This window comes from Acanthopagrus latus, chromosome 19, assembly GCF_904848185.1.
Source record: "Acanthopagrus latus isolate v.2019 chromosome 19, fAcaLat1.1, whole genome shotgun sequence".
Taxonomy (NCBI): Eukaryota; Metazoa; Chordata; class Actinopteri; order Spariformes; family Sparidae; genus Acanthopagrus; species Acanthopagrus latus.
In genome coordinates this window covers 9,335,996-9,359,019 of record NC_051057.1, presented here as the reverse complement: position 1 = coordinate 9,359,019, position 23,024 = coordinate 9,335,996, and the positions used below count along the sequence as shown (strand labels likewise).

General features: G+C 41.9%; 3 protein-coding genes across 6 annotated transcripts; 2 read left to right on the top strand and 1 right to left on the bottom strand.

Moving 5' to 3' along the window:
• The first annotated feature begins 114 nt into the window (after positions 1–114).
• Positions 115–13,218, top strand: pabpn1 (poly(A) binding protein, nuclear 1). Of its 3 annotated transcripts, none has more exons than XM_037079089.1 (7): positions 115–602; positions 3,202–3,310; positions 3,963–4,030; positions 5,053–5,159; positions 5,816–5,903; positions 6,767–6,918; positions 12,494–13,218. In XM_037079089.1, the coding sequence occupies exons 1-7, from the start codon at positions 468–470 to the stop codon at positions 12,687–12,689; spliced, it is 855 nt and encodes a 284-aa protein (XP_036934984.1). In that variant the 5' UTR covers positions 115–467; the 3' UTR covers positions 12,690–13,218. The 3 variants fall into 3 exon arrangements, with proteins under 3 accessions (XP_036934984.1, XP_036934985.1, XP_036934986.1); XM_037079090.1 differs by lacking the exon at positions 12,494–13,218 and adding an exon at positions 11,297–12,021 and having other exon boundaries at positions 116–602; XM_037079091.1 differs by lacking the exon at positions 115–602 and adding an exon at positions 870–1,024.
• An 869-nt stretch (positions 13,219–14,087) lies between these two features.
• Positions 14,088–18,801, bottom strand: ngdn (neuroguidin, EIF4E binding protein). Its single transcript, XM_037079088.1, has 11 exons — positions 18,707–18,801; positions 18,376–18,435; positions 18,172–18,243; positions 16,792–16,929; positions 16,611–16,695; positions 16,412–16,464; positions 16,098–16,209; positions 15,676–15,850; positions 15,268–15,421; positions 14,616–14,676; positions 14,088–14,285 (listed from the first exon to the last, which is right to left on the bottom strand). The coding sequence occupies exons 1-11, from the start codon at positions 18,725–18,727 to the stop codon at positions 14,266–14,268; spliced, it is 951 nt and encodes a 316-aa protein (XP_036934983.1). The 5' UTR covers positions 18,728–18,801; the 3' UTR covers positions 14,088–14,265.
• A 140-nt stretch (positions 18,802–18,941) lies between these two features.
• Positions 18,942–23,024, top strand: cebp1 (CCAAT/enhancer binding protein (C/EBP) 1). Of its 2 annotated transcripts, none has more exons than XM_037079108.1 (3): positions 18,942–19,101; positions 20,337–20,636; positions 20,754–23,024. In XM_037079108.1, the coding sequence occupies exons 1-3, from the start codon at positions 19,099–19,101 to the stop codon at positions 21,057–21,059; spliced, it is 609 nt and encodes a 202-aa protein (XP_036935003.1). In that variant the 5' UTR covers positions 18,942–19,098; the 3' UTR covers positions 21,060–23,024. The 2 variants fall into 2 exon arrangements, with proteins under 2 accessions (XP_036935003.1, XP_036935004.1); XM_037079109.1 differs by lacking the exon at positions 18,942–19,101 and adding an exon at positions 19,161–19,343.

The window sequence follows — 23,024 nt, the reverse complement described above, 5'->3', positions numbered from 1 at the left end:
AAAGTCTTGCACGATCATCCAATAGGAACGCGGCAGACACCAAAGGGGCTTGTCTGGAATGATACGGCGACGAATAGGATTGAGAGTTTTACGCCCGCAGTGATACATGACTCCGCCCCCGGCTTCCATTTCTGAACTGAAGGGACGCCGCCGCGCTCGCGTAGAGTCCTCGCCTTTTTTATACACTCATTTAAGTAAATAAACTAGGTTCTCTGTCGTAATTTAGGACCGTTGCGTAAAGGTAGTGAGTGAAACCGGAGTCCGTAGTAATCGTTGCATGCAGTTTGAGTACTGGCTGGGACTGTAGCTAGCATTTTATTCCCCATTTTAACTTTAGTAAGCGGCGCTTTCCGCCGTTTTTTTCTTTTCGCCGCCCCGCTCACTCTACCCCCTTGTGTGTGAGTAGGGGCCTGCAACGTTGGTTTGGCCACGAGGCGTGTTGGTAACTTCACAGTTGGAACAGGGCGATGGCGGAGTTCGGTAACGGACTGGCGGAGGAATCTCTACTAGATTCAGACCCCGGACATCCCGAGCTGGAAGACCCGGGTGTTGGTGACGAGGAACCGGGGTTAGAAGAGGGAGAGGCCGCAATTGAAGACCCGGTAAGTGAAGGGCATTGTTTCGGCTGTTGGAGACCACATGAGCATCAGGACACGCGTTACGTCCCAATCGGATTAGTAAATGTATACAGGCAACCGATTCGGTGTCATATTTTCCACAAATCTTGAGTCACATGCCGTGTGCGTTGCTGCTATCGCCAGGGCAATATCCACCGCCATTGTGGTTCACGCAGTGCAGTAGAAATGGGTGGTGACATGCGTGATGTCGGCAGCCATCTTGGCGCAACAGCGGTGCCAGTTTCTCTGCGCCAGGGAGCAGCTCGAGCCGTTGGGGGGTGAATCCTCGTCGCAAAAAAAATGCGAGACGGAGATGCAGGAGACAGTTAGGGGCGAGGGTGGGACAGGCCGCCGCCATTAGCCGCCGCTGTGCGAGTCTACCCGCTTTAGAAGGCGACCTGCTTACGGTAATGACATTTTTCTTCAATTCCATTTGACTTCACCATTATGCTGGCTGCTGCTGCTGCATTTCAAGCACCGGCGTATGCACATGCAAATGACCAACCGACAGCAGGCTAACATTAGCTTATCGCGAGCAGCAGCATCAAGTGCTGCAGCCAAGATGACCAGAGGACCCGTCAACCGTAATGACTAGTCACGAGATATAATGCGGACTTTGCACCTTAAGCTGCTGTGGCCAATTACTATTAGCCTGTCTGCTAGATTTAGTACAATGCGATAACAGGATTCTGACTGGCTAGCAAGCTAGCCGAATTTAACAAAGCTAGGGTGGAGATGGCAGACATGCACCTGACCATCTTTGTCATTTATTTTGGACGACAGTTGGTGTCGCGCATCGCTGGCACACAACATTTGCTGTGCCTTGTGTAATGGTTCAAGATGCACAATTGACGTTTGTCGACATAATTAAAAAAAAAAAAATCTGACACCACCTGCACATAAGCGCATTTTTCCCAGGGAATGCCTATGCAGCATGTCCAGGTGGGCTGTAGCGCTGTGTGTCGGGCAGCGAGAGCACGGCATACAACGCAGAAACGGGGGGTTGCGGTATTCGAGGGGCTGGGTTTGCATCCTTCAGTATTTTTTGCTAGGGCAAGGAGAACGAGAGAAGGGAGGGGAGTGAAAGAGCTTGCACTGAATATGCGACAAAAATGGAGCTCCAACGTGTCGGTGTTAGAAGGCTTATTTTAACAGTGTTTTTGTGAATGCGATCACTCTCAGGACTATAATGCATGAAGCTGAGGGTTGTTGACATATACTAATAATATGTAATAGGACTGAGGGAAAGGATGGTGCCATTATTATCTCGTGCGGTATGGCTCGGTTGTTAGTCTCCTCTGGTTAGAAAACCTGCATTTAATATGGGCTGTCTGTGTCAGTGCACCCAGTCGCACAAAGAGCCTTTACATTACAAATCCTGTCGGCACAGGCAACGGCCCTGGATGGAGCTGGAATGACTCCCACTGTGCTGCAGTGCACCACAGTCAGACAGGAGGGTCCGCTCCCACGTGAGGACACAGCCATCTCTGTATTCACCACAGGAATATTGAATTTTTTGGCAGCGATTGTTTCGTTCAGTTCAACATCTGGCCTCAGACCTGACCATAATCACAGCCCAAATACATGCCCCAAAATGGCTCTTAATTAGATTTTGATTATATTAAAACTGTAGCACTTATGATTGACATGAATAGTGTAAAAAAAAAAAACATAGCAAATTATCATTCTCAGGTGCATGTCCCCAAAGCCATATTAGGAAGAAATACTGATAACCGAAATATAGGTAGATATTCTCATTATTTGCATTTTTGCATGGCAAACCACTTGAAACAATGAACTTGTGGAAAACTGTATCGATTACCTTTGTGTTTACACATGTTTATCCTTGTTATTTGGTTTCTTTGCCATATCTGTTTGGGTCAAATCGTTTAAATTGTGTCAAATGCAACTAATATTTTCATTGGGCGCACAAATTTAGCTGGTCTGTTTAAAGAATGTAGCCTATAAATTATTTTAACTACCGACTAATGGATGTGCAGACCCAGTGTATATACATATTTTATGTTCATTACCATTATTGCATTATCGGTTTCTAGCAGGATTTTATGTACATCTCTTTAATTTCTTGTCAGAGATCAGTCTTTAAATGCCATCTCTAAACGCTGGCTTTATACTCGGTGAGGATTGAAAGCAGATGTGAAAATTGAGTGTGCTTTACTGATTCATCAAGTTTATTTGTGCCTCATATTTTATATGGTACTCAGTCGTGTCATGTCCCGAAGATACATTTTTTTTTTTGAATATTATTAAGGTACACTTTCAAGTTGTACCAGGCAATTACTGCAAAATGTAAGCTAGATGAATCCAGAAAACACTGTAAAAACATGAAGGGACAGAAACATCACAACTCTAGTGAAGGCGATGGACCACTCAGAAAGGACACTTTTAGATGGAAGCAGTCCCAATGTGTCCCAAAATTTTTTGACTTGGATAGAACCACACACAGACTTGTTTCTATTTAGATTGAGACTGTGAGTGGTGCATAACATTCATCCACATTGTGTGGTTGTATTGTGCTTGTGATGGACTGACGACTGCAGTGGAATTCATCTCTGTGTTCCAGGAGCTGGAGGCAATCAAAGCCCGGGTGAGAGAGATGGAGGAAGAGGCAGAGAAGCTGAAGGAGCTACAGAACGAGGTGGAGAAACAGATGAATCTCAGCCCCCCACCAGGTGCGTTTGTGTTTGTTTTTTGAGAGACGAAGAGCTCGTCTTTCTTCACATCTGTCCACATTTCCTATATCTCTCTTTCTCTCTACAGTCAACTTTTCCAATGGAGGAAGAGTACCAGAGTCTTGAAATAATCCTATTGTCGGCTTTTGTGCATACTTGAAAAAATATCTCACACAGCAAATTCATTACTGCAGCCACTTGTTACCAAACTCAATTTTACCGTTTAAAATATTTAACCTTTTGTTGTTGTTGTTGTTGTTGTTTTTAAAGAAATTTTATTATCATTTCAGGCTTGAATACTGAAATAAGTAGAAAGACATGGTTTAGTAAGCAAGTTCTGAAAACAAAAGAAACAGAATAATGGACTAATGCAGTACTTAAGAGCTAGTTTAGCACACTGCAACCTTTAGTTTTGATTTTTAATTTAAGAGCCTTTTTAACGGTACACCAGTTTCGGTTATTACAAAAACCTGCCGGCATCTCTCAGTTCTGACCTCAAACAGAAATACAATGTTGCGTTCAGAGCTGCACATGACACACAACCATTCTTGTCAATAAAATTAAATTTTTTGAATAACAATATTTGGGTTTTAATTAAATTTTACATAACATTCTCATGTAGATTTTGTATTTTCTCCTCTCTCCTATGCAGTCGGCCCCGTCATCATGTCCATCGAGGAAAAGATGGAAGCAGATGGCAGATCTATTTATGTCGGAAATGTGAGTAACTGTCTCTGTTGTCTCATACACAGTTGCTATTTTGGCCACATTGTCATGTTTCCTTTAACAATTCTTGGGATGACGATTAAGAGCAAAAATGTAATCTTTAAGAAGAAGTCCCTACAAATAAAATAACATAACTTTGGCAATGTTTTAGTGGTTTTAAAGATTGAACAGTTTGTGAGTCTGAAGATTGGTATCAACTTTGTGCATCTGGACATTGGAAGTTTTTCCTAATTTTTTGTCTTTGTAAAACCACTCAAGCTCTGAAATAACATGGCATCTATAACTAAGTGGAAAACAATCTTGAACTCCTAAAACAGATGCTTGATTTGTTTACAGTTGTGGTTACTCTATTACACTATATAGATGAAGTATTCTGAACACTTTCAAGACACATTCTAAATCTGTGTTATTTAATTGGCTGTGTGGTAGGCTGGCAAATGAGTCCCCCAGTGCATCAATTTGGTTGTGCCAAAATGGCATAGTGTACGATTTCCACAGAGCTGATCACAAAAAGAACATGGAACTCTTTTCCAGTTCAGTTTCAGTCTGCTGTGTGTCTTTTAACAAACAATATTTATTTTTAGGAAATTTACCAAACAGCAGTTTGAGCTTATAGAAGTGGGTACAATTAACCTGTGATAACTTGTCCCACTGTGATTACACAAAGGTGATTTATTTAGTTTGTCAAGGACATTTGACCTAATTTACTCTGAAATCTTCAATGTACTGTGATTTCATGCAATGGAAACTCCATGTGGGAAATGCTTCATATCAAGACCGTACTTGACAGTTGCATTTTCATTGCTGTCTCTATAATTATTTGTCTTTTATTGCCTCAGTCTTTTTTTTTTGAGCAGCCTGTCTAATATAAAACATTTGACTCTTTGTCCACCTTGTGTCATATATATATATATACACACATCAATGTAAATATTAAAGCGTAAGCTGATGAAAAATAAATATTGATTTTTAGGTTGACTAGCTCTCCTCGTGTTTACCTTCATCTCTTTCTTCAGGTTGACTATGGTGCCACGGCAGAGGAGCTTGAGGCACATTTTCATGGCTGTGGTTCAGTAAACAGAGTCACCATCCTATGTGACAAATACACAGGGCATCCCAAGGGGTAATACACTGTCACTTAACTGTACCTTTTCCTTATCCACTGCATCAGTCAGTAGAGGGGTGGTTATCAGTCATGTGTTGCAAATATATGAAAGTCACACTGTTTGCAGAGAAACAATACAAAATCCTGCTGTGGGTGGACAGCTTTGTGTGATGCATCAATACAGATTATGTAGTTTCACCAGAGCTGGGTGGTTGAATTTGCTTTTGTCAAAATAAAGCTTGGGCTCAACAGTGACAGTTGGCTGGGACCAGATCTGAACCACAAACATTTTGTGAGTTCTGGCTGCATCTTTCTTGTAATTTGAATTTAAGATATTAAAGAAAGCTGATATCTGTTGCAGTCAGCATACATTCTTCTGTATAAATAAGTCACATTGAATCCCACCAGGGCTAGCTTTTAACATCACACAGACTGTTGATCATCATAAAAGAATGTTTTTCTTTGCCATTTCAGATATTTTTGATCATCTGTTAATACAAGAATATTATGTACATCTGTAATTAGTACAAATACTGCAGCTGTCAAATTTGAAATTATTATTATTATTATTATTATTATTATTATTATTATTATTATTATTATTATTATTATTATTATTATTATTTGCATTTAAACACCCTTTTGTAGCTGACTGATTATTTCTCCTTCTTCAGGTTTGCCTATATTGAGTTTGCAGACAAAGAGTCTGTTAGGACAGCCATGGCTTTGGACGAGTCCCTTTTCAGAGGAAGACAGATAAAGGTGAGACATTTTCACATTTCAGCCTCATACTGAAAGGTCCTCAGTGAAATTGTAATTAACATGTCAGAATGAAAAGAAAAGTGACACTGTTGTGAGAGGAAAGAGCAACATGACAATTTCACTTTTACCTAGCAAGAAGCACAAACAAGCTTTCTCTCCCTCTAGTCTTCAGAAACTATGACTTCATCATTGTGAGTTGTCAAACCCAAAATATCTTTTCAAAATAAATGGAACAATGATACAGATGACTGCTGCTGCAACAACACCATTGCAGAATAGAGACTGTTGGCTAAATTTAGCTGATACTGCAGCTTGGAGTGACAGTGACAGACTCTATTTTGATCACTCTGCCAGTTCTGGTAGGTTTGGTGGGTTGTTCTGATTGGCTGAGAGGGTACAGTCTCCTTTGTACTTACAGAAATCTGGTCACATGTTCAAAATCTGCATTCTTGTTCTAAACTAACAGAATGGAAGGTTTGTTTAAATTGAAAACAAGCTTTTTTTAATGACCGATAGAAAATCTTATAACAAAATGTAAACTACATGGAACTCTTAACTGGTTAGGAAACCCTTAATTTAACACCAATCCCTTGATATGTGACCTACATAAGCAAACAGTGTTTTCTTTCTTTCTTTCTTTCTTTCTTTCTTTTTTTTTTTTGCCCTTGACATTTGTGTCCAAAGGTCCCACCAGAAAAAATGGGGGTTCTTTGTATTGGCTTTATGTAGATCTTATATTTCAAAGTTTAAAGGAATGTTTTCATAAATTTTTATTCAAATGTATTGGCACTTCCTATAAAATCTGAAAACACAAGAGCCAATGTCACAATACTTGACTGCTTTGCTTGATTGTCACTCCCCAGGTGGGCGCCAAGAGAACAAACAGACCAGGCATCAGCACCACAGACCGCGGCTTCCCACGGGCTCGGTTCAGGTCACGGGGAGGAAGCTTCTCATCGCGTGCACGCTACTACAGCGGCTACACGCCACCCAGAGGCAGAGGACGGGCCTTCAGGTGAGCTGCCGCTGAGAAACCTCACTTGGGAGGACACTACATGCATGCACTGCACCACACTCAAAGGGTGTAAACCCCTCTGTTAGAGTCAGGGTTTACATTGACATCTTTTCATATTTTGCCACAAGAAGAGAATGAGGAACCTGATTGTTCGATCGGAGGAATAACTCATTGCATCCATTTAATAAATTTAATAGGAAAACTTGCATAGAAATAAGGATGGTGTTCATTAATCAGAAACTCTGACCAGTATAGTTGTACCATGCCCTCTACCACTGGAGAAAATGAGTTTGTGTATGATGTTTTGCTGGTCCTGCCCACAGCAACAAGTCTGACTGTGAAACTTTTTAATTACATGACAAATATTTCTGGCCAACACACTGATTGAGGATAGCTCAATCAGTCCAGTGGATGACATTTGTTATCTTCCTTGGTGCACATTGTTGTCCAGGTCGTGTTTTCTGTCAAGATGTAATTGGATGGATAGAATCCTGTAAGAAAGGTTGTTGGCCACATTGAAAACAGGGCAAGAAAATAAGCTGAGAACTGAGATGGAAGAACAAAATTCCTTCCTGATAGGGCAGAATAGAGAAGGTAGGTACAGATGGGCTAAAAAAATCCATCTGAGCATCGTCATTGAGGAGATAACACTTCCAAAGGTCTTGACACATTTATTCTTAGATCTGAATTATATGTGCAGTGTGTAAATGCTACAGTTGGTCTCAGATGTGGTAGAACATAAACCATATGTCATCATGGTATTGACTTTATTGATGGATGGATTGGATTAGACACCAAAATAGAAACACAGGCGCACAAACATGCCATGTCGTCAGTTTAGAAATCACATCAGTTCTGGGACGGAGGGGCTCATTGCATGCCACATCACACATAACCATTTCAGGAGAGGCAAACGGACTCGGTGCACATCAGTTTGTTCTTCCCAGGCTGTTCATACACAACGTTTGGGTTAGTGCCAGTGCAATCTCCTGCAACTTAATGATAACAGAAAGTTAGTGGTGCAAAGCTCTGGTGGCTGCGCTGAATGCCTCTCATTTCTTGTGGAGAGATTGGGATGTCAATTGTAATTTTATGGCAGGAGGGTGCATTTAAACAAGAGGTTCTGGCTCTGTGATGATCAGTACAGTGACCTGCAGCATTTTGGCAGTTGTGTTTGATGCTCCGTCTCATCACTTTAATGTCCAAAAGCTGTTGCAGTGGGGAAACTTTCACGGTGGTGCTTTTTGTTGTTTTTATAGACCTGTTAACTGCTCGTCATTGTGATACACATTGGACAGAAAAGGCCTGGTGTTGATCAGAGTCTTGTGCACTGGGTTTCTGGTGGCTTTCCACCTACACTGTTCAATGGTCTTGACATCAGAGCTCTGCAGTGGGGCTCTGTGAGTCTGTGTAGTCTAGTCTCACTGCAAGGCCACATGGGGTTTGTCACTGAAAACTTTGCGTGTTTACAGCATGTGATTAAAACACTTGGCAGATAACTCGAGCTGCACCGTTTCTATAAATGAGATGATACAGAAATAATCTGAGAAGCTGTTGTGAGTGCAAGTGAAGTACATAACCTAGCGGTCATTTGTGTAAACTGTGGCTATCCCCTGAAGGCAGTGAGAAATCAAGGCTACACCGTAAACTCCACATAAGCCCCACTGAGCTCTATCTGTGGGGCCATCTTGTTTATTTTTCTGTTGAGACAGAGAAAGGAGATGTGTTGCCAAACACGTTGATCAGCATGCCAACTTCCCCACACATGCACTGAGCTGTGAGACGGAGAGATTCTGATTTGGTCACCCTGCAAAGCATCTGGAACCTTAAGACTGTAGCTTATTACTTAATGTTCAACAAAGACCATTTCAAAGAACAGCTAGCCCCTAACAGGGCTGGCTATTTTGAAACAAGCCTAAAGACCTTCATGCAGAGGTCTTTTCTTTCAGTGATTTAACACTTTGTGAAGTTCTTCCAACAAGCCCCCGTTTAGCCCATGTTATCTCCTGTGTTTCTCGTTTCATTTTCGCCCTTTCTCTTGACTCAAGTATTTGTGCAGTGAACTCCCATTTCAGCAAGGCTGCCTTTAAAAAAAAACCAAAAAAAAAAAACAACACACACACACAAGAAAGGGTTACATCTCTATTCATTCCTTTGTGTGAGAAAGTGTCTGAAACTCAAGGTCAGAATCTCTCTAATCGCTCTGTGTACTTACTCCAGCCACTCCCACACATACCAAGAAACCCTAACCCTGCCAGTTTACTCACTGGGATTTGGCCTGAGCTGCAGGACAAGGCACACACAAAGACATGGGGAGAAGGGGGAGAGCTGAGAGGGTTTTATATTAAATTAAGTCTCCAGAATATGAGAGTCTTGCTGTCTATGGGTAGTTAATTAGCTGGAGGACCTTTTTTATGTCAAACTTTAAAGGCTTCAAGTTAGCTTGTTGATTTGAATGTAAAGGTTTCATGTATTGGGACTGTTGTACTTGAAAGTTTCATTTGACTTATTTGCAGTTATTTAAGGATAATTGGGTACAATTTGACATCCCATCCAGCAGAATGGCTTTTAAAAACACAAGTTAACAGATACAGAGTGAGCCAGGGTGAATGGAATTTGTGGTGTTGCCAATATTAATCTAACTGTAGAAAAACTGTCAGAATCATGGAAAACACCCTCAAGAGTATTACTGATAGCTGCACAGTGTATCTTCCCATTATCTCACAGCATCACTTAAAATGTAATAGTCACCCACAGGGAGTAGCATGCAGAGAAGCAGAGTTGTTCCACTTGAACTGGCCTTGATCACTTCATGCAGAGGAGAATAGAAGTGCTGTTTAGTTGCTGCGTCAGGAATTCATCATTAGTCTACTAAAGTGCTGCAGTTGAGCAGAATCAGGCTCAGATCTGAACCACATAACACTTTTTTTTCCACTGGTGCCTTCTCTTGTTGCGGGAACACATCCATGGTGACGAAAAACACATGGTGGGTTCAGTTCAGAATCTTTGCATTGACCCGTCGTGTGCTTGGGAAGAAGTGTCTGGCTGTGGTCCTGCATTCACAGTCCAAGGAATATGTTTTATTAAAAGTGTTGATTGGTTTTGTTTATAAGAAGTTTAAGATTGAACAAGGCCTCAGTAAGTGTTGGAGTGGAGCCTGATCTGCCAGAATTTAATGAGATTAAAAGACAACGGAGCCAAATATCGGCATTTGTCTTGCACCTCTAATCTTCGCACCCTGACTAAAAGCCAGAGAACAAAGGAAGTCCTTAATGTTTGGCCTCTGGTTATAAAAAGTATTTCCTCTAATATAACAACCATTTAACATCATTGTTCTCGTCATCTTCCCAAGTTGGCCTGGTCAAAGCAAAGATTTTGCTGTGAGCCAGAACACACACGTGATGTGGAAAACCCCTGTTGGGTTTTCTGTGCTTATGTTGAGTGTATGTCCCTGCATGTACAGGAACCCCCACAGACACACAACACACACACACAAACAGAACATATACTCCAAGTCAGATTCACCTTTCCAGCGTTCACTCCCAGAAACGAGGGTTCATTACTGCAGCCTGACCTCAGCATCTAGACGAATAACCACTGGTTTCAGTCCCAGTGTGACCTTTTTGTGTTTTGTTGCCACTGAATGATGATGATGATGTGTGTGTGTGTGTGTGTGTGTGTGTGTGTGTGTGTGTGTGTGTGTGTGTGTGTGTGTGTGTGTGTGTGTGAGAGAGATGGAGGAGAGGTTGCAGAGTGTTGAGTGTATATTGATGATGTAGTGTTGTCCCCCCAATTGTCATGTGTGTGTTTGCGTGTGTGTGTGTATATGTGTGCACCGTGTCCCGCTGGGGGTATATGTGTGGTGCTGTTTGTCCTCCAGGTCTTTCCCCACAGTGACCCCAGAGGCGGCTCTCGCAGAGAGAGACAGAGAGAGAGAAAGAGGGAGAGAGAGTGCCTTTGCTGTCCCCTCACACCCACACACTAATCATTATTCTCCTATCTGGAAATCAAACTTTTCCTCTCTTGACAAAGCTGCTTTCAGCTTCTTCCAGCACTGTAGCCTATCTTTCCAGATTGATTTGTTGTAACTTAAACACCTCGTAAGCTCAAAGGCACAATACCGTTAAGATGGTATATATGTCTATTTAGTGATTTGTGAATATGTCCTAAACATTCTGTCATTCGTTTTGATATCTATAAATATATGCTTTCCCCCTTCAGTTTACTTCTTGGACTGAAGTTTCAGCAGACCCTTTCTGTGCCCACAGTCACACACATACACATTATCTATTATACTACTATCACACCAGGAAATTGGTGTCCGTCTTCTTAAGCCAACCAGAAAAAAACTCACCCTCTTTTTCTCTCTCTTTTCCAGGGGCCGAGGGCGAACAACATCGTGGTATTCCCCTTACTAAACACCCCCTCCCTCCCCAACACTCCCTTACTATCAACCCTCTCCCCCCTCTGTTCCCATTTAAAGAAAAAAGAAAAAAGAAAAAAAAACCACACAGTGAAAAAAGTCCTCCCCCTCCCCAACAATAAAAGAAGAGAATCCCAGAAGAGAGAAAAAAAGACAAAAAAGGAAAAAAAAAAAAACTCCTGGACAGAGAGACTGACTGGCCGCAGTGTGCGATTGTGTGTGAGCGTGCGTGTGCGGAGGTTGATGCGGTCACCCCTGGTAAGGTATAAGTTGGCCATTGGGGAAAGAGTACGGTGGCAGATATCTACTTGTTTTCTGTTGGTTTTTTGGGGGGGGGGAGGTGGGGAGGTGGGGGGGAAAAAAAAGAAAGAGAAGATGATGGTATCTCAGGCTGCAGATGTGTCTCCTTTGGTCTGGCTGTGACCTCCTGCTTTCACACCATCACCAACACGGCCCACCCACTCACCCTCCACCACCACCAAAACAAGGAAAAAAAGAAAAGGGGGGAAAAAAAAAAACAACGTGGGGGGGAAACGGCAACAAGAAAAGATACTGTATTCATTTTTTTGTTTGTTTTTAATGTATCGTACATATGTGAAGCTTCCACTAGCCAGAGTATGTGTTGTGTTTTAAGTTTGTGGTTTGGAGTATATCATTACCTACCCACCCCACCCTCCCCCTCAACCCTCTTTGTGTCTGCCGTTCTCTTCCCCTCTCACCCTCTCTGCATTTTATAACTCATGCTTTCTTCCCCCTTCCCTCTCTTCCTCATCCAACCATGGATTGTGTTTCTCTCTGCTCTCTGGGCAGTGATGGACCTTCAGTGTTCAGTGGGATCGTACATACATAGATGTTTTTTGTTTTCTTTTGTTTTTTCTTGATTTTTTTTCCCTTTCCCTCATGGGCGGGGCTCTTTGTCGTGCTGCCACCCCTCCACTGCTCGTCCATACCTGTCATCTCCACCTCAGGCATGGCCCAAGCTCCTTTTATTCTTTTGACAGGCATCAATGTTTTTATTTTGTGCAATCCCTGCACCCCCCCTTCCCGTTTTCCCCCTGTCCCCCTCTGTGCTCCCTCTCCTCCTCCCCCTTCCTCCCCCCTCTCCCTCCCCCCTCCTCTCTCTGTATATTAGACCACTTCTTGTCGTTTCAGGTTTCAGGACCAGTGGAGGCTGACGACCCCTCCCCAGGTGGCGCCGGCCCCCCCCACTGTCTCTGCAGCGTCTCTCTCTCTCTCTGCTCCCGCTATGCACACTCACCCCATCCTGTCCGTGTGGGGGGGCGGGGGAGGGGGGCAGGGCGACCACAGGCCCGCCGCAGGGGGCATTTACTACAACAGCAAACGCTGATGATGCTTTTAGTCCCTTTCACACTTCAACCCATGACACACACAGACACATACACATGGAAGACAGCAGACACACACACACCACAGCACACTGCAGGCAGCACTTAACAGGCAGCCAACCCAACACATGATTTATATACAGAGAGCTGAAGCCAACATAGCTGAGTGGCAGGCAGGCAAGTTTGCGTGAGAGTGAGGAAGGCAGGACCAGAGACGAGGGTGTTTTTTGGGGTGTACAGTGCGGACCTTAAGGCGCCCCCTTTCTCTGACCATGCGCAGTGCAGTCACGGCTTGTCTGAGGAAGGCTGAGGAGCTAATGGCATTGATTATTAATTTAATAAATGGAGTGGGCCGGAGCTGTTATTTTAGGGCAGGGGAAAGTCAGGGGTGGGGTTTGTGTGGAGACTTTTTCTTTTTTTGAAAAGGGGGAGTGGGTTTGAACAAATGTTTTGCTTTTTTTATTTTTATTTTTAACCCATGAGTCTGTAATTAGGAAAAAAAAAAAAAATAAAGACATTGTGTAAAAATGAGACTGCATCTGGATGAGTTTGTCCTCACTGTTGCTCTGCTCTGATTCTATGTTGATCAGTTTCATTGGTCCCCCTAACAATAATATTGATTAGTTTAATGAAATAAGTGCTCTGGAGCAAGATGTATTAATCTGGCCAACTCTTAAATATTTGAGAAGTTAACTTAAATGGTTTGATCACTTGATGGCATGTAACATAGGACTAATATTTCTGAAATCAGATGCATTTTTATGAATGGATATTTTAATGAGGTAATGATTGTGTTGCTTTTAACCTCTCTAATTAGCTTATTTCCGAGCAGACATTGATTATTCCAGGAAAAGTTGGTTCCTAATATTAATGATGCTCTGTTCTATTGAAATGCCCCAGTAAGACACAACAGACGCTCACAATACCAGGACTCTGAGACACAGTTCAGCCTTGAATCTTACTTGTGTTTCTCCTACTGTGACATGTCTTGTAAACAAGGCCATCGATGTAACTGCATGAACAAATGACACAAACGAGCAGGGTTAACTTATTTGCATCATACTGCATCCATCCCAGTGACACGTGTCCTCGAACATTTGCATTCTGCTCAGTTGGCTGGTGAGCCTGCTGCACCGGGTTGTGATTAGGCCTTGCGTCAGCATCTGGCTGCTTCTCAAGCAGTGTGTGGTGATCAAACAGAGCTGAATGGGATTCTCTGCACGTCTATCGATACTTTTGATGACTGTGTCCTAAAATGCTCTTTACATTAGCAGCGGGTTGATTTGCTGATTTTAAAAAGATGAAAGCAATGTTGAAATTAGCTGCAAAGTCCATGTTCTTTGTCCTAATTGACAGCTGTTTGACTGCCCTCTAATGGAGATAAATAAAACAGACCCGAGTCAACAGCAAATGTTTATTTTAAAAACTAAATGACAAAGTCCTAACCATGCTCGGGTGGTGGGAGCTTATCATTGTAATACAACTCAGTTACTTGTAATAAAATCTCCGTGTCTGAAGAAAACGATGATGGCCGCTGGTAAGAAATCCTCGTCATCATTTGGACGTAAGGTTTCAGGTCTATCTGTGCTTTTTAAAAGCTGCAGAGAAAAGACATGAAACAAGATTAATGCAAATGAAAGCAATGACTATTGCCGTATTCCATTTTTCAACAATGTAGAGTTGGTTACTGAAATGATGCTCAAAACAATATGAAAACCAAAACAACATTCATATTTCCTGAACATTTAGTTGAAAGACAAGAGTTCTGAAAGATGACGTAACATAATGATTAGCTCTGGTGTTGCACTAAGTGCAGACCTAATGAGTAGTTGGACAATTAGACAGCAGAATTAAAAAGGAAGTGTTACTAAAAAATGTGTTGTAAACTGCAGGAAACAAATGCATCTGTTTGATCTGAATGTCCTCACCTCGTCTTTTGGTCTTCTTCTTCATCAGTTTCTTCTTTTTCTTGGGCCGATTTTCCCCATCCTGCACCGACAAACAACGTGTCAGAACCAGCAGCTACTTTAAGAATGTGATCTAAATAAAAACAGACCACAATGCTCCCATTCATACCAAACGGAGATGGGCCTGTTAGAAACATCCTTTCGTGGCAAATTCTAAACATAGCGCACGGACTTTCCGAGTCCCCTTTATTGCATTTAAGCTGAATGACTTTTCCACATGTGCCGGCAGTGGAACAAACAATCAGCATGAGGCTGGCCAGTAATTACTCCAACTCATTAGAACTTGTTTTAACAGCAGACGGTTAATTGAGACAGGAAACGGTAACAAGAGGGATTTCATAGCTATGTAGGCACAGAGTAAAGCTCTACCAGCCCACACTCAACAGATAAGTTCTGTCTAACACTTTGCTGTCTGCTGGTGGCTGCCCAAGTGGCTTAATAATCAGAGCAAGTAATCAGGTCAGCCTCGACTCTTCGATCAGAGCCTTCCTCCTCACCTGAGCGAAACTCCCATTAAATATCCCTCCACACACATCTTTTCACCATCAGCGGTGTTTCAGCCTTGCTCAGTGAGTGAAGTATGACCCCTTTGGCGATGTCGCTGCAAGCTCACCTGCCCGCCCTCGCCTCCCGTCAGTGCCGAGATGTCACCGAAGTGCGTGATACCGCTCAGCATGCCAGACATGGACATCGCGCCTCTCTTTTTGCTGTTCTTCTGGTGTTTGGGCATGTTGAGACGCACCATCATTGACTCCTCATAATTTTTCCTGGGAAAAAATAAAATAAAATGGTGATCGGAAATTGTAAATGCACAGGTACACAAAGCTATATCAGTTGCAAGGCACAAAAAAGAAAAGTGTAATTACTCATACTCATTAAATAGTTTTAAGCCAGGGTTAAAGGTGCACTGTTAGTTGCTGTAACACTAAAGTGGTTGATGTGGCCTGCCCTACATCTTTTACCCACGCATGCTTTCGACATCATGCGTCCGCCTGCTTGAATACAGCAGATAGATAAACACCTGTGGAGCTCATCGCGGCTCTCCCGCTCGCTCTGGAAGTCTCGTCTGTCCCTGATCTCCTCTGGAGCATCGCTGTACTGCTGCCTCAGCTCCTGGATGACATTGCTTCTGAGGGCCGCCCGCTTCTGACGCTCTGCCTGAGCCTTCTTCCTGTCCGCTTCAGTCATGTCGCCGTCTGAAGGAAACGGGACGAGAGGAGAGTTTGTGTTGGTCTTTATTTTGATGCATAAGAACCGCAGTAGAAGACAGCACAGACAAGTGCCTTCTCAATGACCAAGATGAACATAGCAGCTGCTAAGTGTTGCACTTAAGTCCAAACAGTGTACTTAACTTCCACAGAAACACTCAACCAAAGAAGAAACTTTATAATTCTTAATCATCAACTAAAGTCAGAATTAGGAACAAAGAAGACGGGACATTACCATAATGCACCGCAGCAATCTTTGGTGGTACATATTTCCTGCCACTAGAGTGGGCTGCTTTCTTCTCCGTCTTAGTCTCAGCTTCGCCTTCGGACTCCTCAGATTCACTCAACTAGTAAATGAAGCACATGAGGAACGTCAGTCACGGTAACAGTAAATGTGTTGAAAGCTTTAACACACAACTAAATATTCTTACATTTTTATTTTTAGCAGATTCATTCATTAAAGTCAATACATAAATAACATGTATTATTAAAGTGTGCCAGCCAAATAAAAACATAAAATTGAAAATAATCACAATCTTCAGCACTTACTTTGCTGATGAGATTCTCAGGATTAGGTCGCAGCTGCAGCGGATCATTTTCAGCTGAAATCAACAAAACAAGAAGCAACATATCTACTGAGGCCTGTGAAACCGAAGTTTAATATTTGTCCTGCAAATCATATATTTCATGTTAAAGCAAGGTTAAAAATCAGATAACTGGTGGATGCATTCATTGCAACCAGCCTCACCTAAACTGCCAGTGACAGCTGTGCGCAGTAGTTTATCAATCTGGTACTTGAGCTTTTGGTCTAGTGGTCGCATCTTCTCCAGCACCTTTAAAAACCAGTATGGAAAATGCAACGTGTCAGCTGGACGGACAAGAACAAACTAAATGTATTACCCAGCGGTCAGTCTCAACAGTCGTCTCACCGTTCTGATGGTGACCACTCTGTTCAAGGCTTCACTGTCTTTTATTTTGCCTCCTTCTGTTTTGATGCTGATCAGGTGAGTGAGGTCTTGAAGGTAGAAGAGCAGCAGGTGGTAGCGAAGGTCCAAGAAAGACAAACCCTGCAGGGGAGAGAGGACGGACAGAGAGTCAGGGAGGGATTCGTCGAGACCGACCTGGGTCAGAGAGTATTAGAAAACATTTATTTTACATACATATCAGATAACACAACCCTTTTCAGGAACATGAACGCACATGGTCACAACCTACATTAACTAGAAGTGTGGTCAAACCAAGCTAGCACACTGGACTGTATCCATGTGTCAAACACCAGACCCACACTGTCCAGACACTGAATATTTCAGGTTTCATCATAACTTACAAATACATGCAAGGAAAATGCCCGAGTTGACTTACTGAAAATTCTCTAACAAAGCTGTAATTAATCAAATAACTAAAGAGCAGCAGAAATGCAGTGAACATGGAGCGTTTGATAAGGGTGCAAAACAAGCAAAAGGAACCAGCGGCTGGTAGATTTGCAACAGTAGTACACTGTCTCATTAAGCACAGTTATACTGTAGTACCTTACCATTAGCCTTGGAGACTGCAGGTTTACTACCACACCAGAGGAGGAGAACAGACTTAGTTGGGTGATATTTGAAATTGACAATGAGGTTAATTGCTTGTCTTGTTGTCCTGCCTATGTCAATGTAAGAGACACTTTCTACTAAAAATGTCCTCAATCTATTCTGATTTGTTTCGGTTGAAATATTATGAAAAACTTGAGGTGTGCTTCAGGAGGGGAACCTTTTTGTGGCAGATTTTCTTTGTCGGGCAATGGAGAGAAAACAGAATGTTCTGATAAATAAGTGTAATTTTGTAATGAAATGTAATAAACTCTTGCAACTGTATTTTTGGTGTCTTGCAAACCTGTGAGGATAGGGCACTGTATGCACATGACGTGAAAATAAAAAAACAAAAAAGAGCTTGTAGTGATAGAATGAAGGAAGCTATTTGTTGTTGTTGCTTGTAAAGACAGGATGACTTGAACATTTCAATAATGTCACAATTACCTTCCAACATATTTGGGATCCACAATATTAACCTGGTAATCATCACAACATTCTTCACTTAAAAAAGAAAGACTAAAGTTGCACTTAAACACGCTTGAACTACTTTAACCTTAATAGTATTGCTTCACAGATACAGATTATTCTAGTGAAAACACAATCAAATAATCTTAAAGTAATCATAAATCATAAGGTCCCTCTGCACACATAAAGGACTTGTACACCTCACAAGGTATGATAAACCTAAGGTAAAAATGTAGTTTGTACCCTGGCTCAGATTAAGTCCCTGCTCACCTTTGAGGTCTTAAACGCTCCATCTTTGACTTGATTAAGCAGCTCACGGACATGACTCGTAACTGAGGCCACCTGATGAGGAAGAGGAGCCGCGGTGAGGATTCACATGTACACAACAAGCAGTCTGGGATGTGAAACCACAGTGAAAGACCCAACATCACTTCATGACTGATCAAGTACATGATCCAGACAGCTCGTTCTTACCTGTTCTGTGAGAGTATGCAACAGCTGCACAGCTTTGGGCAAATCACTTTCAATTAAATCCTGTCAAAAAGTAAAATTACATGTCAAAACTACCCTGCAACACTTTTTAAATGCGTGTAATGTAGGCGGAAGGCTGCTAAAAACTTAGCTAGTGGCTAGCCGGCTAGCTTGCGTTATTCAATACAGAACTACTATTATCACTCGCTTTTATCAACCAAAGACAGTTTCGGATTACACATCACATCACCAGCACGGACCACTGTGTTTACATAGACTGTACAAAGATACAATACGTGTTTTCTAAACTAGAAGTTAGCTAAGCTTAACTCACGTTGTCAACAGGGGCAGCCATTTTGATTTGGGTGTAATCTACGGAAGCCGCAGAGTGACAGCAGTTTGGCGTTTAGTTTTGCTGGAACCAATTTCGCACTGTTAAAATATTAGAGCTCATATCGCACTGTGACAAGTACACGAGTGTGTGGTAATGGAGGGAAACGGAAAGCTCTTAAATGAAATGCCTTATTCTTTAATAAATTACATAAAGTGACCTGCTAGAGAGAGAGAGAGAGAGAGAGAGAGAGAGAGAGAGAGAGAGAGAGCGAGAGAGAGGGGAAGTGATGGTGAGATAATCTCAGGGGTACCTGTTTCTGTCTCCTTGCTGTTCAAACCATTTCCAGTCAGACTGTCAGAGAAACCTGAGGAACATTCAGAGAGAGCTAAGTCATGGTAAGTCAGATCATAACTTTTCTAGACCATGGAGAAATCCATGCAGACTTTAGTTAAATAGAATTCATCCACTGACCATTTAGTAGTAAAAAAAACAAACAAAAACAAAACAAAACAAAACAAAAAAACATTAGAAAAATTAAAAGCAGAGATAGCTGGATTTTTCTCTGATAGTTAGTTCCACTGAGTACGTCTCTCTGGACATAAAGCAGTGAAGCAAAAGAAGGATTCATTGAGATCAGGTTATATAGGTTTTAATATATAGTCTCTATTTTCTATTGAAAAATTTGCCGATCAGTTTGAAAAGAGGATGTGAAGAATAAAGAGGGAATGGCAATAATCATAGGTTACAACTATATTCCTACTGACAGCATTTCTGTCAAATGTTATGAGCAAGCTTAATTTTAACTTTGCAGTTTAGTTTTTACATTGATACATTTTTGATTATTGTTGGGCAGCATGAAACAATTAATTTAATGGTCAATTAACCCGCTGGTTATTTTCTCTGTTTATTGATTAATTATTCGGTCTACAGAAGTCAAGTCTACTTCAAAAATAGAATTTGCTAACAAAAAGACTTAAGAGATAATAAGAGACAATTGATTGATTGATTAATTGATTATCAGAATTGTTTCTGATGAGATTTCTGTCAGTTGACTGTTAAATAAATTGAGTAACTGTTTCTGCTCTGACAGTGTTACGATAACTTCTAAGTTGTCACTGTATTTTGTTTCCAAGTGTAAATATGTCATTTGTAACGTTGCTTTTATTATCAAAAATCTAATTATTACATTTTGGGAAAAAAAAAAAAAAAATTTGGGTACATTTTCAAGGTCACATTATTTTCTCACCTACAACCAAAACTTCTGAGAGACTTATTAACATCTGACTTAACTGCTTTCATCTGAAAAGAAGTATTATGAAAAAGAATCAGAAATATTGATATTTTAGTTAAATTAGGAGATATATATGTTTTGATCATTATTACCAGGACAATAACACGTAAGCAGCCTTTTATTGTGGTTGGTTGAACTGGAGATAATTAAATGATATGTTTTCATCCATTACAAAGCAAGTTTTGCATGTTAAATCGTAATGTGCAAAGTAACTACTAACTACAGTTGTCAGATGGATGTAATTGAGTGAAATGTCCCCCACGTGTAGTGACGTAGAAGAATAAAGCAGCAACTTAATAGAAGATAAACCTAATCTCTTCCTCTCTCTGAACTCTCCAGATGTCTGATTCCAGGGTGTCCTCTGTCATCCAGGAGTGGGCATACCCGGGTCAGGTCCACCCACACCCCCAGAGCCTGAACCCTACCACTTCCAACCACGCTGGCTCGACCAATCAGCTGACCCAGATGGACATGATATCGTACAGCCAGTCTCAGGGACTGGTGAGAGGGGGCAGCGATGACAGAGTGGCTGAGCAGATGATGGGACTGTCCTACCTGCCGTACACCACCCCCTGTCTCAGCAACACCTCGAGCTCGGGGAGCACAAACCACAGCCAAAGCCACGTCAGCACCCAGCAGGTGTGTGTGTTTGTGAGTGTGATTGCTGATATGTGGATAATAGGCTCAAAAATGTTCTCTTTCTGACCATGAAAATCATCAAACGCAACTCTACATGTTTGTGTTTCTGGCCTCCAGGACTTCTCCTCCTTCCTCCTGCCGGCTCTGCGGGCCCCGGTCAACAAGAGGAGCATCAGCAAGGACAGCACGGAGTACCGCCTGCGACGCGAGAGGAACAACATCGCTGTGAGGAAGAGCCGGGACAAGGCCCGCAGGAGGATCCTGCTGACCCAGCAGAGGGCCCAGCAGCTGCAGGAGGAAAACCAGAAGCTGCAGATGAGGATAGGGCAGCTGACACAGGAGCTGGACACTCTCAAACACATCCTGTCACAGCGGCACCTGCACGGAGCCGAGGACGGAGCGGCAGGAGAGTCTAACATTTAGAGTCATCATTGTCAGCAGGCCTCTGACACTCACAGTCACATATGCAAGAAGTAGATTTGAAAATGAAGCATTTTGTGGGGCAGTAGAGGTTTAAAATATGCAGTATGTAAGATTTTCAGTTTAAAGCAGTCAAAAATGGGCCAAAATTATCAGCAGTATGTGAAGAAAAAAACACTTTCTGTCATGTCAAAGAGCTCACATAGATATCTAATGAAGTTAGACTGTTAACCAGCTAGAGCCTAGCCAGTCCAACTCTTACATATTGCACCTTTGAGGACCTAATTATAAGTTTTCTAAAAAATCATGAAGAAAGAAAGCAGAACACGCTGGCAGGTCTTTAGACAATCATGCCATGTCCCCTCTCTCTTTTCTGGAAATAACAGGGTTATAGAAGCAACCAAGTGGACGTTTACGCTGCCTTAAGACCTGTAAACTGTCTCCATGCCTGCTGAGCTCTCTTTTTCTGCAACACAGTACATATTCAGCATGCACTGGTAACACTGGTGAATTTAACGCTCAAAACTGTATTTTCTGAAACAAAGGGTCTTCAAATGAAAAAAAAAAGCAGCTTCTTACACAGATCGTATCAGTTGTAGCTAGCTAGTGTATGCTAATGCTACTGCTAAAATCCCCCTGTGGCCATCTGAGGATGACCCTTTCATTTTTGCAGGTGCACGCTTTTTAAAAGAGGCGGATGTTCGTAACAGATATTTTTTTCTGGTGTAAACTGTGACGTGATTAAATGATGTTGTTGACCCCGCCCCTTTGAATAAAAGGCAGCATTTGGTAGCCTGTTAAGCTAGTCAGCTGAACATGCTAACGTTTGCAGCTTCCACTCTTGTGATTTTGGTTTTGAAAAAAGCAAAATACAAAAATAGCAGTAAGAAAACACAGCTGTACAAACTCTTAATACATACAGTACATAAAGTGTATTGCTATTCCCAAATGCACACCTTCATCATGTGGAGAAGCTTACCTGTCAGCCATATGTAGTTATGGCTGCTAAGCTATGTTGGCGGATTGCTGTTTGGGGGTTTAATAAATAGTAAATTAAAGTCATGACAGTGAGGTATCAGCCTTTAAACAGCATTTCATAGCGGGTTTTTTTTTTCTTTTAGTTTACAGATGATAATCAGTAACATTTAGCTAAATAAATAAAATGTATATAAAAAAATACTGGAGGCTTATTTTCTGGGTTAGAGAGTGCAGCTTCAGTATTTCTGAAATTGTGGCCCTGCACACCAGAGCTTTGATTAGATTGATTAAACAGAACAACACAACATTTTGAAGGATGGACCATGAAGTCTCCGCAGGAAGATGTGTAGTGGGTTTGAATGTAGGTGCTTTTAATTCATTACATGCTCTAAACCGAGACTGCATCGTGCACAGAAACTTCCAGTGAGTCTGTCGAGTTGCACATCATACGATACGCAGCATAAAGCAGCTGTGTGAGATGCAAAACAAGGATTTCATGGAAGAAAACATCCAAAAAAACTGCACAGATGGGCCCGGAGACAAACCGAGCTGCATGAAGTTGAATGTAACTGATTCCAAATGAACTTTCCTGAATGCCTCTGTACATTCACGCATAATCCTCACAGACCCTTCAAAAAGAAGACCCCTCTTTGCATTAGCTTAGCTTGTCATATGATCTGATTTAACAGACATTGCCTAATCGTCTACCTGACACTTCTTGTCATTGTCAGGGCTGATTGTAAGTGTCGTTGCCCAACGATGTTACACCACGACCTGCGGTTTGTAGGGGTTCGAAGGGGAAATCTAAGTGTCCCTCTCCGTCTGATACTCTATCTTTTGTCACTAAATGAGTGTGGGATTACTTGAAATAATGTCAATATAAGATGATGTTAATGTTGTTGAATGTCTTTTATACATTTGTGATACATTGTTAAAGCAAAACTTTGTCCAAAGAATTCTTAAATAAACAAATTATTGCTTGTGCTTGTA

Bases quoted from the DNA above. Each gene is read 5' to 3' on its own strand.
- cebp1 (XM_037079108.1), top strand. The intron at 20,637-20,753 runs GTGTGTGTGTTT...TCTGGCCTCCAG, and splicing joins GCCACGTCAGCACCCAGCAG to GACTTCTCCTCCTTCCTCCT.
- ngdn (XM_037079088.1), bottom strand. From the start codon at position 18,727: ATGGCTGCCCCTGTTGACAAC. The intron at 18,436-18,706 runs GTGAGTTAAGCT...ACTTTTTGACAG, and splicing joins TGGCTGCCCCTGTTGACAAC to GATTTAATTGAAAGTGATTT. The intron at 18,244-18,375 runs GTAAGAACGAGC...CTTCCTCATCAG, and splicing joins TGCATACTCTCACAGAACAG to GTGGCCTCAGTTACGAGTCA.
- pabpn1 (XM_037079089.1), top strand. From the start codon at position 468: ATGGCGGAGTTCGGTAACGGACTGGCGGAGGAATCTCTACTAGATTCA. The intron at 3,311-3,962 runs GTGCGTTTGTGT...TCTCCTATGCAG, and splicing joins GAATCTCAGCCCCCCACCAG to TCGGCCCCGTCATCATGTCC. The intron at 4,031-5,052 runs GTGAGTAACTGT...CTCTTTCTTCAG, and splicing joins GATCTATTTATGTCGGAAAT to GTTGACTATGGTGCCACGGC.